Source organism: Selaginella moellendorffii, unplaced genomic scaffold (assembly GCF_000143415.4).
Source record: "Selaginella moellendorffii unplaced genomic scaffold, v1.0 SELMOscaffold_14, whole genome shotgun sequence".
Taxonomy (NCBI): Eukaryota; Viridiplantae; Streptophyta; class Lycopodiopsida; order Selaginellales; family Selaginellaceae; genus Selaginella; species Selaginella moellendorffii.
In genome coordinates, this window is record NW_003314275.1 from 2,062,493 (window position 1) to 2,079,329 (window position 16,837).

The 16,837-nt window shown below is 43.7% G+C and overlaps 2 protein-coding genes across 2 annotated transcripts; both read right to left on the minus strand.

Moving 5' to 3' along the window:
* Positions 1-11,843: 11,843 nt before the first annotated feature.
* On the minus strand, positions 11,844-13,569 carry LOC9631787 (alpha/beta hydrolase domain-containing protein 17B). Its single transcript, XM_002970541.2, has 5 exons — positions 13,089-13,569; positions 12,800-12,836; positions 12,381-12,617; positions 12,281-12,328; positions 11,844-12,191 (listed from the first exon to the last, which is right to left on the minus strand). Exons 1-5 carry the CDS (start codon positions 13,388-13,390, stop codon positions 11,976-11,978), a joined length of 840 nt encoding a protein of 279 aa, XP_002970587.2. The 5' UTR covers positions 13,391-13,569; the 3' UTR covers positions 11,844-11,975.
* Positions 13,570-14,837: 1,268 nt separating this feature from the next.
* On the minus strand, positions 14,838-16,466 carry LOC9632649 (protein JINGUBANG). The gene has a single exon (XM_002970542.2). It carries the CDS (start codon positions 16,360-16,362, stop codon positions 14,929-14,931), a length of 1,434 nt encoding a protein of 477 aa, XP_002970588.2. The 5' UTR covers positions 16,363-16,466; the 3' UTR covers positions 14,838-14,928.
* Positions 16,467-16,837: the final 371 nt, after the last annotated feature.

Sequence of the window (16,837 nt, forward strand, 5' to 3'; positions counted from 1 at the left end):
CCCTGCCAATCACGTCGTCTTTGGATGAGGTCCCAATGACGGTCATGCGGCTCGGCTCTATCTTCGTCTCGACACTTCGTGGCTCTTCTCATAACAAGATATAAAATTTCTTTGAAGTGAGCAGCGTAAAAAGCTCTTGTAATAAGTGGTGTGTTTCATAAAAATACGAGCGTTTTTTCTTTCTCGTTAGTAAGACCGGGTCCTTTCGATCCCTCGCCCGTTCCTTGGGCCACCGGATTTCTAAAGAGACATGATAAACTTCTGATATACTCTGGATAGAGCTCCAAGTTGCAGTGACCCCCTCCTTTGACCCACAGTGGCTCGTACTTTTCCTTGCAAAGATCCCACAGCTGCTTGCCGTGCGAGCAATCCACAACTTCGTCGCTGGTACCCTGTGAAAATGAAGATCAGATTCCTCACCTACAACTTGAACCAAGTGGGGAAAAGAAGAAAGAATAAAGAATAAACTTTATCACTTAGATGAGCACGGGACAATTCACGCGTCTTATCTTTTCAATGTTCTGCAAGGAACCGAAGGTAGGAAAATCAAATCAAAGAACTCTCTTCTCATAACTAGTATGTTCTTTTGACGGGGTACATAACACGCAAGCCGGAAAGGATTGGACTATGAAGAACAACGCCTCGAACTTTCGGGAGCCTGGCCGCCAGGTCCACTGTCGGGCCACTTCCCACGGACTGTCCATAGAGCACCACATCCTCTTGTCTCACGCCATAGTCTCGCTCCAAGCACTGATAGGCAGCTTCCACGTCCGCATACGTGTTTGCTTCACTCGGCTGGAAAAAGATGGACAGTCCAAAGTGAAAACCTTAACCAGAGTTCATGGCCAAGTACAAGAACAATGAAAAACTGTAAAGTTCCTGCAGCTAAAAGAGATGATGATTTTCTTGTGAAATCTCACTTTTCCAGGAACAAGAATGATCCGAATATCTACTTTAAACGAATGGGAGATGAAGTGATTTACATCGCTGTGTACGTAGACGACACCCTACTCATTTGCAACAGCCTTGTTTTCCTAGCTAAAATCAAGGTGGCTTTCTCATCTCATTTTGAGATGAAAGACCTTGGTGAAGCTCGCTATTGCCTTGGCATCCAGATTGATTGCAGACAAGATGGCTCCCTCTTTTTGCATCAAACCAAGCATGTGGAAGATGTCCTGCAACGATTCACCATGGACTCTTGTGCGCCTGCACACATGCCAATGGTTGCTGGCTTAAGAGGATACGTCTCCTTCTACAGACTTAGATAGGAGGAAAATGGCGAACGTTCCTTACTGAAGTGCTGTGGGAAGCATGATGTACCTGGTGGTGTGCACACGACTAGACATTGCCTTCTCAGTGAGCATGGTAAGCAGGTTTCTCGACAATCCAAGCCTTGCACATTGGCAAGCAGTAAAAAGAATCTTTTGGTACTACTTTTGGCTTACTTTACACGCCAAAAGTCACAAGCGTACTGTGATTCGGACTGGGCTGGCTGCCCAGATTCACGAAGATCACACACAGGCCATTTTTTTTTAGCTTGCATCAAGCAGCTCTTTCTTGGAGCAGCAAGAAACAGAGTGTTGTGGCCTGCTCTAGCTGCAAAGCTGAGTATATGGCCGCTAGCGCTGCTTGCAAGGAGGCCATCTGGCTTGGCCGTCTTCTAACAGACATGGAACACTCTCTTCCAGGTTCAACAGCGATCTATTGTGGCAATCAGGGCTACATTGCCTTAAGCAAGAATCGCAAGATCAACTCAAGAACGACACCATTTTCTTCGAGACTAGTATGAAGATGGAATCATCGAGCTTGTGTATTGTCCTACTCAGGACATGCTTGCTGACGTTCTGACCAAGGCACTCTCCCAGCCGAAATTTTCTCAGTTTCAAGCCGCACTTGGCATCTGCGAGACTGTTAACGTGGCAAGCCGTACAACGTACGGACAGACACCAGTGGCAACTATTCAATGGTCAAATACAGCAGTCTTGGCATGAATGCCGTTCTCTCAGTCAGCAGGCTGCTAAGTTCATTCTTGTTTGATGGCACTCTATATTGCTGACATGGAGATGGCACACTGCTCTGTTGTTGAAGCTTCACAACTCTTAGTTGCAACACATGACTATGGGAGTCATTTAGCTGCAATGAACACCAGCAAGAAGATACTATGTGTGGGGTACTTTTGGCCCACACTCTACAGTGACAGTGCCCAGTATCCCAACCATGTCAACAATTTCAGACTGTTTGTCTACATGATAAACATCTGCTATATCCGATTCACCCAGAAGGATTGTTTATGCAGTGGAGTTTGGACTGTTCAGGACTTTGTGCTCTGGCCTCTAACAGGCACACCTACATTTTCATGGCTATAAATAGCATTACTAAATGGGCTGAAGCAGTTTCTTCTCTGGTTTCTGATCAGCAAACAACTGTTGACTTTCTGTACACACATTATTTTGGAGTTCTAAGGATCCTACTTTCTAATCGAGGATCACACTTCTTAGGTGCTATTGTTTTTGAGTTGACAATATCTTTTGATACCCGAAGTTACATTTGCGACACTTTCCCCCCCTTAGAGAAGATTGATATCGTCATCGATGCATACCCGAGTTTAGCAAACCGTCAAGGAAACAACTCTGAAAGTTAATAAAAAGCATACTATGTAGGAAACACACCGATTTAAATGAGTTATGGAACGACCTCTCCTTTATGTCCAAAGACGTTAAGACTCAGACACCCTCTGGCCGTCGCCGATAAGGAAATGACTAACGGAGTTAACCACCCTTGCTGTTCCGAGTACCACTCAACTTACAAAGGAATGATACACCTTGCCTGTAGGGATATAGGGAGAAGGCCAGGCCCAACTTCCCCTAAGCAAGAAATCAACCCCGTTGGGAAGATTTAGACAACTATTATAAACTGGCAGATTAAATTGTTTACATGACCATGCCCCTTTTCAAAAATGAGTCATCGAGAGAGAGGCGGGGACTTGTGATCAGTCTATAATAGTTATCCCCATGGTTATAGATTGAACCCATGCACCGAAGTGCCAAAGTCAACCTGCTAAAATTGACCCAAGTACTAATGAGAGAAACAAAACTTTCATTTATAAAAAGATATTACTTTATTGATTAGCACAATTTATTACAAGATTTACAAAACTATTTTTTATTACAATTCTCATACTCCATGACAAGCTCACGAGCATGTGTAAAATTCCTAAGAGGCTCCCAAGTTGATTCATAAGATGGATAACCTTTCCACTTACCTAAATATTCTTTGGTTCAACCACCACATGCCTTACGAAACAAAAGAATAGCCTCAACCTCATACTCCGGTTCACCATCAATAACATCTAGAGCTGAGCAAACATCCCTAGAGCGGCCAAGATCCTCATGATATGGGGCTAGTAAACTGACATGAAACACATCATGAAGTCTAGACATCTCTTGTGGAATATCCAATTGAAAGGATACATCACCAAGTCGTTTCAACACTTGATACGGTCCAACATATCCCAATAATAGTGTCCGAGATAAAGATCCCTTAATGTTCAAATTCTGGGAAGATAGCCATACCTGATCTCCCACTTGATAAGATACATCCCGTCGATGCTGATCCTTATCACGTCGATACCTATCCTGAGCTTTGCCTATTGCCTCAGTAGCTCTAGACCAACTTTAGCATAGTTGCTCCACATAAGTCTCAATGGCCATGATCAACATTTTGGACATTGGTTTTGGTACAACAATCTATTGAGGCACCCACAAGCATTCCCTTGCAACATTTTCTATCGAGAACAGCCAATAGTGCTGTGAAATGTGTTGTTATAACATATTCTACTATGTCCAAATGCTCAACTCAATTGCATTGGTCTGCCGTGACATAGTACCGCAGATAATCCTCAACTTGAGCATTCACGTGTTTGGTCTGCTCATCAGCCTGAGGATGATAAGCCATACTAAACTTCAACTTGGTACCAAACAACTTGAATAGTGTGCCCCAAAACTTCCCTGTAAATCTCGAATCTCTATCCAAGATCATCTCTTTGGGAAGACCACAGACCGACAGGACTTTATGGAAAAAGAGCTTTGGTGCTTGCTTTGCATTTATTGTTTTCACAGTTGGAATGAAGTGTGCAATCTTTGACAACCGATCCACAACCACTATCAAAGTATCATAACCCTTAAACTTTGCAAGCAAGTGATGAAATCAAGTGTCACATTTTAAAATGGCCATGCCGGTGCTGGAATGCACTACAACTTTCTAGCCTGCTTCTCAATTTTGCACTTATATTGCTTGCATACAAGGTAGGAACTAACATATTCTGCTACATCATCTTCCATACCAGACCAGAAAAATCCCTTTTTCAATGAAGCCAGAGTCTTTCGCTTTCACCATGTCCCGCTGCCGAAACATCATGATGTTCCTACAGAAATAACTACTGCAAATCCTTAGAAAGAAGATACAATCTTTCTTGCTTATAAAATATAAGTCCATCCCAAACTAAGAAGTGAAGCTTCGCATTGGTGTGACTAACAACTTTCACCGCATCACTACTAGGGTTCTGCTTCGACAACTCCACACAGTGCAAGATTGCCTTTGCTAATGGATCACTTTCATACGAAGCCCAAATGTCCTCCAACCAATCCGAACTAATTGCCGATATTTCCCAGAATTGAGCCTGACGACTCAACGCATCCGGAACAATATTGTCTTTACCAGGTTTATATATGATTTCAATATCATATTTAGCAAGCTTCTCTTGCCAATGAGCTTGCTTCGGCATAAGCTTAGGCTGCATAGCAAAGTACCCTAGTGTGTTAGTATCTGTATAAACCTTGGTGTGTCCACCCAAGTAGTGTCTCCAGTGTTCCAATGCTGACACTATAGCAAACATTTCTTTCTCATGCGTTGGCCATCTTTGTTGGGTTTCATCCAATTTCTTAGAAGAGAACGCAATGAAACAACCATATCACCTTAGTGTAACATCAACCACTTTGTCACAATCTTGCTGCAACACGGCACCAATAGCATAGCCAGATGTATCACAATGCACTTTGAAGGGTTTATCAAGATCTGGGATCCTAAGAATAAGAACCATAGTCAAGATTTCCTTCAACTGTACAAAAGCACGCTTACAAGTTGATGTCCAATGAAATGGTATACTACTCTTTGTTAACTCAGTCAACGGAAGAGCAACTCTTGCAAAATTGCGGACAAATTTATGATAGTATCCCACCAAGCTGAGAAAGGAACGAACATCTGATACAATGGTTAGGACTTCCCAAGACTTTACCACTTCCACCTTCTTTGGATCCACCTCAATTACACCACCACCAATAATATATCCGAGAAAGTTCACACACAATTGTCCAAAAGCACATTTACTTTCCTTAGCATATAGTTTGTGTTTACGCAACTTTTGAAACACTAACTCTAAATGTTTCAAATGATCCTCCAATGTTTCACTAAAGTCTAGAACATTGTCGATATATAGGACAACAAATGTATCCAAATAATCTCCAATATTCTATCCATCATAGTGTTGAACATTGCCAAAGTATTGCATAACCCAAATGGCATGGCAAAGAACTCATAAGATCCATACCGAGTCTTAAAAGCTGTCTTCCCCATATCCTGATCTGCCACCCATATTTGATAATACCCAAACCGCAAATCAAGTCACGTAAAATAATTATCCTTTAAGAGCTGGTCAAACAAGTCATCAATGCGTGACAAAGGATAACTATTCTTGACCGTGATCTTGTTGAGTGTCTGATAGTCAATGCACATCCTCATGGTTCCATCCTTTTTCATAACAAAAAGAATTGACACTCCATAAAGTGACTTGCTTAATCGGATATGACTTTTGTCAAGAAGCTTTGTGAGTTGCTTCTTGAGTTTAGCCATCTCCTTGATGTTCAAATGATATAGAGCTTTTGTAGGTGGTTTAGAACCCAAAATAACCTCAATCCGATTATCAACCTCACGGCTAGGAAGTAGCCCTAGTGGTAAAATCCTTCGGGAAGATATCTTGATTCCTCGCTAACAACTCAAATATCTTCTTTGGTACAAGATCAACCCCGTCACCAATTCGAACTAAGTCACCAACACCCTCAACTTCCATCACTTGAACCCAAAAGGTCCGACATCCCTTATTAGCTGCTTTTTGAGTGGCTCTCGCAGTCAAGAACTTAGCATCCCAATCCTTTGAGGAGCACTTTTGCAACTGAATGGACACATCGGGATGTCCTTCTAACTTCAATGTGACATGACTTTGTCCAACACCATAAATTCCTTTAATATATTTGTTGAAAAAATCCATACCAAACACCATCTGAAAATTTGATATCTTCAACATTACTAAGTCCACTCTTTCTTTCCACTTGGATATTTTTATTGGAACATCACTCACAAATTTTTTGGCTACTTGCCCACCTTTTGCAAACCAAAAGTGTATGGGTGACATTTGCTCAGCATTCAATCTTAACAACATAACTAAGTCTTTGGATATCACACTATACATAACTCCTGTGTCAATCATCACTCAAATTCGGTGTTCGCAGATAAAGCCTACCAGATACATCAATGGATCAATGTTTGCATTGACCAACTCGTCAACCCCTTCAGCGTCACCACCACTGTTTTCCCTCATGACATTAACACAAGACCTTGTCTTATGCTTGTTGGGACATTCCAAGGACCTATGTCTTGACTCTCCATAATGGAAGCAATGACCCATACTACCTATTCCGCTAGGAGCAAGTTTTGCAAGTTACTATTGCTTGTACCCACCAGGAGGAGGAACAGAGGGCTTAGGACCAGAAGAAATTGCTAGTGGTCTCCAACCACCACCACCTTTATTAACCGTTGCTTCTAAGCCTCCAGAGTGGAACCTTCCTTCCACCCTTTGTTTCCGATCACCTTGTTTATTCCCAAATTTCTTATTCTTGTTCGAGGTACCAGTATACAGCTGTTGATATTGTTCTATGAGTGAGTGACTAAAGGCAACTTGCTATGCTGCCTCCTTACACTCCAGGTACGTTTTTTATTTAAACTTCAAAATCTCATTTTGAAAAAGTGAACAAAAAAGTGAACTTAGGAAATAACTCTGAGCATCTTCATCACTTATATTTGCAATTATAATGCGCTTTTGAGCAAATGCATTCGCCGCAGCTCCATGTGAAGTCTTAGACCAAGATTATCCGGCAAGTATTCTTTACGGATACGAAACTGCATCTTGGTCCAACTTCTAATCTATCCTTTTTCAACACACACCTAACACCTCCAAGTTTTGGCATGATCGGTGAGAAAGGATTGCACGTACGCAACTTTTGTATGATTATCTATGTCTGCTGCTATGAAATAGTTTTCCATATCGTAGACCCAGTCTTCCAAAACTTGATAGCCTCTAAAGTTTGGTGGTTTTGGAGGCTTGAACTTTGAAACTCGTGCAACCGGAGGTGGTTATAAAACTTCATTGTCCTTAGAACTTGAGGAGGAGTCCGGTTGTTTAGGTTTAACTAGTTTAGCTGCCTTAGCTTCTTTCTTCCTCTTTTTGTTCTCCTTCTTCAATTTGTGAACTTCCCTTCACAAATTTTTGATTTTGATCTCTTAAGCCGTATGTTGCAGTGCTGTAGCATCTGGCTCTTCCTCTTCTGACTTGGCCTCAACCTCTTCTGCAGCATTTTTAGTAGGAGTTTCCTTTTCTCGATTCGCCCGTCTAAAGGTTTCAGTGTCATCAGCACGGTTCCTTTTCACCATCCCACTAGTTCCATGCATGCCTCTATTAGTAACTGACAACATTCTTACCAAATGGTGCAATCCAACTAATCCTACACAGATTGCTTTGGATCTATTTGAAAAGTCTTTGTGTATACAACTTGAATCAGAAAATCTGACTAGTTGGATAGGAATCATTGAGACAATTCCTCTAATACCAAATGTAGTGCATCTGAATTCGGAGCCAAACTCCAAGCCCGTTGCATTATGAAATGAGGGTCCGGTACAATCCCACGAGCACCAGCTCCCTGTATGTAGCACTTGCATGCAAAATGATGTTAGATGGAGTCTAACACAATTTTGGCATACTGGTGGCCTAATGCGAGGAGGAGGGTACCCCACCGACTAGAGCAAAGTGGAACTTGGGCTTAGACCCAAACCGCATGCAAAACAAGTAGCAACATAGCCCAATGGGAGCCAAACTAATGTCTCAGGTGGTCGAATATGCATTCCAACCATTATCTCTACTATATATTTGGAACCACCTATAACACTTTCCATAAATAGCATTTGAGTTAACACAAAGGGCATAATAACAAGGGTGTTTGGTAGACATAGTAAGTTATCATTTAGTGAATATTGAGGGACTAGTCTCAATATCGTGGGGTTTCCAACACTAGCAAATGTAAGCCAACAATATAAGTTTCTCGTCATCGTGTCAAGTATACTTGACTTAATGACAACTTAGGATTTCCTTCTATAGTGCCCTTTCGGTCTAAGTGCACATGTGTTGACCAGTTTCTCAACTAGTTTGGGTGGACACTATAAAGGGAATTAGCAGTACCGACTTTCTACCGTCGTGGCAGTAAGGAAAAAGTGTCTGTAAGGACTGGCTAACAAATATCTTTTGATACCCCAAGTCACATTGCAACACTACTGACCTCAAGGGAATGGCCAGACCGAGGTCATGAACAAGTCACTTAAATCAATTCTCTAAAAGGTTGTTCAGGATAATCCCTATGCCTAGCCAACTCTATTACCACATGCTTTGTGGATAACAAAGAAGCTCCTTACTGGTTTGACACCATTTTGATTGGTGTATGGTTTGGAAGTGGTTCTTCCCATACAACTTTGTTTACCTTCCTACTGGATCTCTGAGGAAGTGGATCCCACTAGAACTGTTGGGACATCACAGGATCTCCACACAGAATTGAGATATTGAGGCTATTTGCATTCAGATTCAGCAATACTGCACTGCTCTCATGCTTGTGAAGCAGCAAGGTGAAAGCTTCCTCCCAGGTGATGTTGTTTGGCGCCTGGATGCTTCTACACACCATAAAGCAAAGTTTCAACCTCCATGGATTGGCCAGTATCAAGTCCTTGGGAGCGCAGGGACAAACTCCTACTAGCTTGCAGAGCTTATAGATTAAAAACTGCCAAATCAGACCAATGGTAATCATCTCAAGAGGTATTTTCTCTATGTTAGTTCCTTCTATTTCATTGTTTGTCTAGCCTTTAACGCTTGGGTTTTGCAATTTCGAGGCCTGATACTATGTCGGGAGGATAGTGTTTCGCTCCTGTGGGATGCCAGATTACAGGAATGTCCATTATGATTCTCTTACGAGATAAGTTTCTTTCCTTTTAAGCACGGTTATTAATTTAGTGTCATGAGATAGAATTTCTTTGATCAAATCGCTATGAATTCTTGTTGCTTTCAGCCTGCCTCATATGGCTCTTGTTTATATGTATCTTTGTGTTTCCTTGACGTCTTTGATACTTGTTTTAGCTGCCTTACCTACGTTGAAAGAAGGCCAAGCCACTTGGTCTAAGAGTAGGGATTGGTTCACACTGACAGTTGGCTGCCTTGTTCAGTCCTTTCGGCCGGACAACTTATCCTTTGACAGGCTATTACTTGTGTCTGGATGTCTTGGGAATTTTCCATCTTTCTGTGTTCTTGTGAATTTGTTTTCTATTCATCTTTGCCTCGGAGATTGGTCTTGAAATCTGTCTCAAAACATTCTTTGTCAACCCTCTTTTGGTTGAGACGTCTTCTGGTTTCTCCTTTCCAGCATATTTCTTTTTTTGCAAGGGATGCATTTTGCCCAGTGAGAGTCGCCAAACCGGTACAGCTATGATATGGGAGTACGGTATAGAACCATATATAAGGGAGAACTAGGGTAGAAAAGATGCTCTAGAAGGGCAATGAAGTACATCTTTCCAGTGATGTGTTTGATCTTTGTTATCTGGAATGCACACTAAAGGACGAAATACTGTGTCTTAGTTTGTAACATGAAGATGCATTATTGTTCTCTTTTTTTCCTAATCAAACCAATCCAAGAAATTCTTGCCCTATGTGTAAATCTGAGGTACGGCACTGTTATAACTCTTTTTTCTTGAAAGTCCAGCGTTCCAGGTCAATCTATTACTTCACCTATATAGAAGGAATTACCTTATCTCTTAGCAGCAAAACTTGGAATCACTGCCAATCACGTCTTTGATCCAACCATGCTTGGCTCTATCTAAATTGAAACGCCATAAAATCCAAATGGGAATTAAAACGTTTACAAGCTTTCTCAAGCTCCTGCTCTCGGAGCGTATGTCCAAAGTGATGGAAAGACAGGTGCTTCTAGTCTGCCATCACAACAGTTGTGATGTCTCATAGCAGCATGAAACGTGTAAATTTGCAAATTTTATGTAAAAGCCAAGAATAGCTCTAGAGATCAACAAGCTTTTCCAAAGACCTTTATTGTACTGAATGCTTTGCTCTATCTAAATTGAGTCGCCATAAAATCCAAATGGGAATTAAAACGTTTACAAGCTATCTCAAGCTCCTGCTCTAGGAGCGTATGTCCAAAGTCTAAAGATCAACAAGCTTTTCCATATTGTACTGAATGTCTTTATTATCTTCCTTCTGCTTAAACTGGTACTAAGTGCAACATGCTATACTTCCATTATTGTTGGTTGCCAGAGTGGTCATTTGCACGACCTCTCCGCTGCTATAGTTGCACTTCAGCTTACCTCTCTGCACATAGCAGCTGGTTTTGCGATCTGATGTACACCTTTTAACATCCAAGATAGCATCGCCATTCCATGTAGTGTCCACTTTCTTGCACCAAGCCAACAGCTTCCCGGTGTCCACTTCATAAATAGTAGGAGTGCAACTGTTGAGAAATTCACCGCACTGAGTAGTTTTCCTGCAGCACACCATGTTTCCGTCGTTGTTCCCCGCATATTCCTCCATATTGACGCTGAGGAAGTCGTTACGACAAGAGAAGATTGGAGCTGATTGGTTTGATCCAGGCGGCTGGAGGCTGCAATTGGCCACTCCACCGCACCCGTCTGTGCTCAAACTTGACTCGTGCTTAGAGCCATTGACCATTTGGCAACTTGCTTTCAGCACATTTTTCTTATAAGAGATGGGTGTACAGGTTTTCAAAAAGCCTCCACACGATAAATCACAACTCTACAAGAAGCTAAATCAAGTTCTTTGGTCGCAGAAGAATTGTGAGCTTACCACGAGCAGGAATGTGTTGATTACAAGCATCAACAAGGCACACACAAGCTTATGCATTATGAAATTGCTCTAAGTTGGTCTAGGTGGTGTTCTCACGTTAGTTTTAAGTGATATCTTTGATCTTTGTTAGATCCGGAATGCACTTTAAGGACGAAATACTAAAACTATTTATTAGTTCACACGTGTTTTGACAATGCATACCAATGTGCATTTTGTGACATTTTATGAAGAGCGAGTGGTGTAAATTAAACATGGATATGAACGAGAATAAGAACTTGGCCAGAAGACACAACAATGCTCATCTCTGGAATAGCTCTTGAAACACCAAAAGCTTGGTCTTTAGTGATACTTCCACGTTTCATTGTTGCTTCACGCGTCTGGGATTATATCTGGCTCATGAGACCATCAAAACAGCTTACTATAATCCGTTGGTCTCATGCTTCTTCTTCTTGGTGGGCACCACAAGACCCTGTAAACAGCTAATGAATGAATGAATGAATATCCCCAGGATCCGCTATATCCTTCAAAGCTCGTCTCACATTCATCTCACTACCATCAGCACTCTGGAACCCTTGCCAATCACGTCGTCTTTGGATGATCTATCTTCGTCTCGACGTAAAGAGCTTCGTGGCTCTTCTTATAACAAGATATAAAATTTCTTTGAAGTGTACAGCATAAAAAGCCCTTGTAATAACAGGTCGTCTACCTGTTTCATAAAAATACAAGCGTTTTTTCTGTCTCGTTAGTAAGACCGGGTCCTTTCGATCCCTCCCCCGTTCCTTGGGCCACCGGATTTCTCAAGAGACATGATAAACTTGCGCAAGTGCCTGATATACTCTGGATAGAGCTCCAAGTTGCAGTGACCCCCTCCTTTGAGCCACAGTGGCTCGTACTTTTCCTTGCAAAGATCCCACAGCTGCTTGCCGTGCGAGCAATCCACAACTTCGTCGCTGGTACCCTGTGAAAAATGAAGATCAGATTCCTCACCTACAACTAGAACCAAGTGGGGAAAAGAAGAAGGAATAAAGAAGAAACTTTATCACTTACGTGAATGACGAGCACGGGACAATTCACGCGTCTTATCTTTTCAATGTTCTGCAAGGAACCGAAGGTAGGAAAATCAAATCAAAGAACTCTCTTTTCATACCTTGTAGATATCAAACCAGTATGTTCTCTTGACGGGGTACATAACACGCAAGCCGGAGAGGATTGGACTGTGAAGAACAACGCCTCGAACTTTCGGGAGCCTGGCCGCCAGGTCCACTGTCGGGCCACTTCCCACGGACTGTCCATAGAGCACCACATCCTCTTGTCTCACGCCATAGTCTCGCTCCAAGCACTGATAGGCAGCTTCCACGTCCGCGTACGTGTTTGCTTCACTCGGCTGGAAAAAGATGGACAGTCCAAAGTGAAAACCTTAACCAGAGTTCATGGCCAAGTACAAGAACAATGAAAAACTGCAAAGTTCCTGTAGCTAAAAGAGACAGTATAAAAGAGAATATGTTCGTTCTATCTACACAGAAAATGCCAGGCAAATAGTTATAAGAGGAGAGAATTCTATCGTACCTTTCCACTAGATGCTCCGTAGCCTGAATAATCGTATCTGCACGAGGAAGAAAAAAATTCAAAAAATACGAAAACGAAACCAGTCAATGATAGAAACTTGGGAAAAAACCGATACAACAAAGACAATAATCAATGAAACAATGGAAGAACAGCGAAAGAACAGCAGTGAGAAAGAACTCGAAAGAACGCAAACGAAACAAAGAGAAGGAAAAAAAAAACAAAAAATCTCCGAGGACAGATCAGTGGAGGAAGAGGAATTCCCATCCAAAAATCGAGATTTGTGGCTTACCCCATGACGTTCACCCGGAGATGGACGCTGAGCTCCACCAGGAGCTCATACATTTGTCCCAAATCCGCGGCATTCCCATGCGAGTAGAGCAGCGTGAGGCGCGCGGCGGAATGGTGGACGTAGATCCCCACAATGTCTTGCCCTCGCTTCGTCTTCATGCTCACCACATCGACGTGATCCCGGTTGAGAACATCCGAGAGGACCAAGCGGCCAGTGATCTGGTCCCGGATCACTGCGTATGACGGAGGCGTCGGGGGAAAGAAGGCAAACCTAGCTGCAACTGTGGATGTCACACCGCCCATGGCTGAGAATCCACGAATTTGCTGGGAATCCTGGGAACAAGACGACGATTCTTGGGGCAGCCGCAGCTACGCGATCGCTGGAAATTCCGCCATGAGAGGAGCAGTGAGTGCTACATTGGGGGAAGGGATCTGGCCCAGCGCAGCGCCAGACCTAGGATAGTGCCCTACACAAGGCAAGACGCAAGCAAACAAAAAGAAACACCATGCCAAGAATATGCGCCTCAGTTTAAATAAGAACACGAATTTTCTTATGGTGGTCAAATGCAAGTCAACGAGATTTGTGTTGGGTCTTGAGTTCTTTGACCAATGACAATGACTTCGTCTATTTGCCAAATTGTCCAGTGATCATGCATTATATTCCAAGCCACACAGTTTCACTGAGGTAGTGAATCTCAATTTATCTTTTGGGTGAAGAACAGATTAAAGTGAATTACTTTCAAAGGTAACTTTTTCCTGTATGATGAAAGGAAAGTTTAAGGAAGAGTTTAACTTTTTCCTGGATGATGAAAGGAAAGTTTAAGGAAGAGTTTAAGTGCGTATCCACGACAGCCACGCACTATTTACTCACGTGAACATGACATGACACACTTATAAGAAGTATTTAAAGTGTACAAACCTTTGAACGGGTTGTTCAAAGCTAGTGTGTAATGACAATAGTGAATGGGAGCATTCAGCAAGATGTTAAGAAGACTGGGGAGCCGCAAGTATTCCACCTGAAGATATCAAGTTTGGCTGCCAGAAAAAAAGAGGCAGCAAGTCCAGCTTGGCTGACTGAAAGATTGTATCTGTCCATCTGTAAGTTTTTGGTCATGGAAATTATCTGCATTGAATCAGCTACGGCTGTTCCCAGAAGCTGTAAGAATCCTTGGTCTATATAGACTTTGCGTCAGCGTGTAAGCGATTTTAGAGATGCTCATGGATAGAAACCATGCAAACGCTGTGACAATTGCTCCAAAAGAGAAAAGGAAAGAACTCCTCCGCAACCCAGGCCGGCACCAGCTGAAAGAGGAGATTGAAATCTTTCACGGAGGGCACCATATAAGAATGCATGTGTAACCTCGAGCTGAAGCTCCAAGTTAGAAATCTTCTCTCAAACCGACACTTGTTGAGTCTTTACCACCTTTTTCTGTTTTGTAAATCCGTCCTGACAAACAAGAAATTCATGCCATGTGGTGGGAGGCTGATGAAGCTCAGCTTTGCAAAAAGGAAACAGGGAGGACACCTCGGGTTGTGTTGTTTCGAGCTGGCGGATAACTGATTTACCCTAAGCATGATATGTGGTCTTCTCGTACCTTAAAGGTTAGCCTGCACTGTTTTCTTTTCTCTCTTTTTTTTGTTGGGTAAGTCTCTAGCTAACTTTTCAGCTCAAAGATGGAATCTTATCTCCGCACGGGTGCCAAACCGTGACCATGCGAATTAGGAGGAACAAAATCGGATCTCGCTAATGTCACGTAAACAGCGAAAGAATAGCCATTGCAAAGTTATCCAAAACTCTAGAGGAAGTGAGAGAGAAAGAGGTGAAAAAAGCTTGATAAACTTTACATTCCAAGAACCAATGTCCCGGGATCACGTAGCACCAAACTATTGTCTAACTTTTCTTGATCCGGGCACGATCCATCCAGGGAAACCCACCAGGTCTTGACTTGGCGATCCAATCCACCACTCACAACCCGGGCTCCAGCCCCGATAGACGAGGAAGAACAAGCAGCCATAGACACCGATTTCACCGGGCCTTGATGCCCCTTGATCACGCACAAGCACGAGTGAATCGCTGTGAATCTCTCCCTCGACCACACGCGGATCGTCCTATCGGCGGATCCACTGCAGAGAAAGAAATGCCCATCTTGGACGCCGCTGGAAATCGCGAGGCACAGCACCGCCATGCAATGGCCCCGCAGGGCATCCACCGCCGCCATATGCATCGCCGTCTCCTCGCGCTCCCACACCACGATTGATCGATCGCTCGACGCCGAGTAGAGGTAGCCCGACGAAGAATCCAGCGCCAGGGCGTTCACTGACGATTTGTGGCGCTCCAGGACCGCGACGAGCGACAATCCAATCTGTGCCTTGTTCTTCCCTCCCAAGAAAGAAGAACGCTGGGAATTAGAACAGAGCTCCCAGGCTTTGATCTTGCCATCGGCGGCAGCGGTGTAGACAAATTGCTGCGCGGCGGCCACGGCATTGATCGCATCGTCGTGGGCCGCGCGCACGGAATTCAGGCACTTCCAGTCAGCGGCGCGCCAGATCTTGAGCGATCGGTCCCAGGAGGCCGAGAAGACGAGATCTTTGGTGGCGGCCAGGCACGAGACCGCGTCGGCGTGCTGGATCCAGAGCTTCTTCCGGTGGCGGCGCACCTGGATGTAGCTCGAGGGCAGGATGGATCGCGAGAGGACGTCCTTGACTGTGGGAAGAGTGTGGCAGAGCTCGATTTCCTCGCTAATTATTCCCTGTTCTTGACGATGGCGCTTCTTCTTTCGCCACACACGAATCTTCCCGTCCTGGTGGGCGGTCAAGACGCAATTTTGATGCTCTAGAATGGCTTTGATGCTGCCCCCGCGCGAGCCCACGGCCTCGATTTCCTTAGAAGCGCAGGGATTTTGGTGGATTCCATGGCTCTCGGTGCCGACGAGGAGGAGCTCTGGGCTCTCTGTGGCGCAGAGGGCGGTGATGCCGGATTTGGAGGCGATGGTGGTGGAGGGCAGCGACTTGTAGGGGAAGTTCTTGAAGACGCAGCTGGTGTAGAGACACAGGAGCGCCGAATCGACGCTGCTACCGCGCTGAAAGGACGAGACCGATGGGAGGCTCGAGGCAGAGGACTGATGCGAATAAGAAGATCTGATGGAGAGTTTAAAGTCGATGGAAGACGAGGAATTGGAACATCGGGAGAAGGAAGAAGTCGAAGAGCAAGAAGCTGTTGACGATTCTAGCGAACTTGCCTGATCAGCTGCGCTATTGCAAAGCCCGAGCTCCATTTTCGGCTGTAAGGAGAGACCCTTTTAGCAAAATGGAGCCAGGAGAGCGATTCCGCGGGGTCAGCACGCGAAGTTCATGAATGATCGGATTTTTCGTTTGGTCAGCCAAGCGAGAGAGAGGGAGATGGAAGGGAAACTTCTATCAACGGTCGTATTTAAAGAAAGGAGATATGAAAGATCCGGTTGTTCCACGCGGGCATCGTTCCAGCTAGAAGGCACTGTGAGTTGCTTATCTTATCCATACTTTTCACTAAATTGATTGATTCATAGTTTAATCCACGAAGGCATTAGGCATTCCTCGAGAAAGTGTCCCTTGATCCGCTAAAGAATCGTTTCTTCTTTCTCTACAACAAACTAAACAATTGATTCGACGGTAGCTTTTGGTTTGCCCGACCGGACCAACGAACAAGTTGCGCTTAAAAAACTTGAAAGTCTTTTCGCTACAAGGGATTTGTTTTTCAAAGGAAATCTTCCC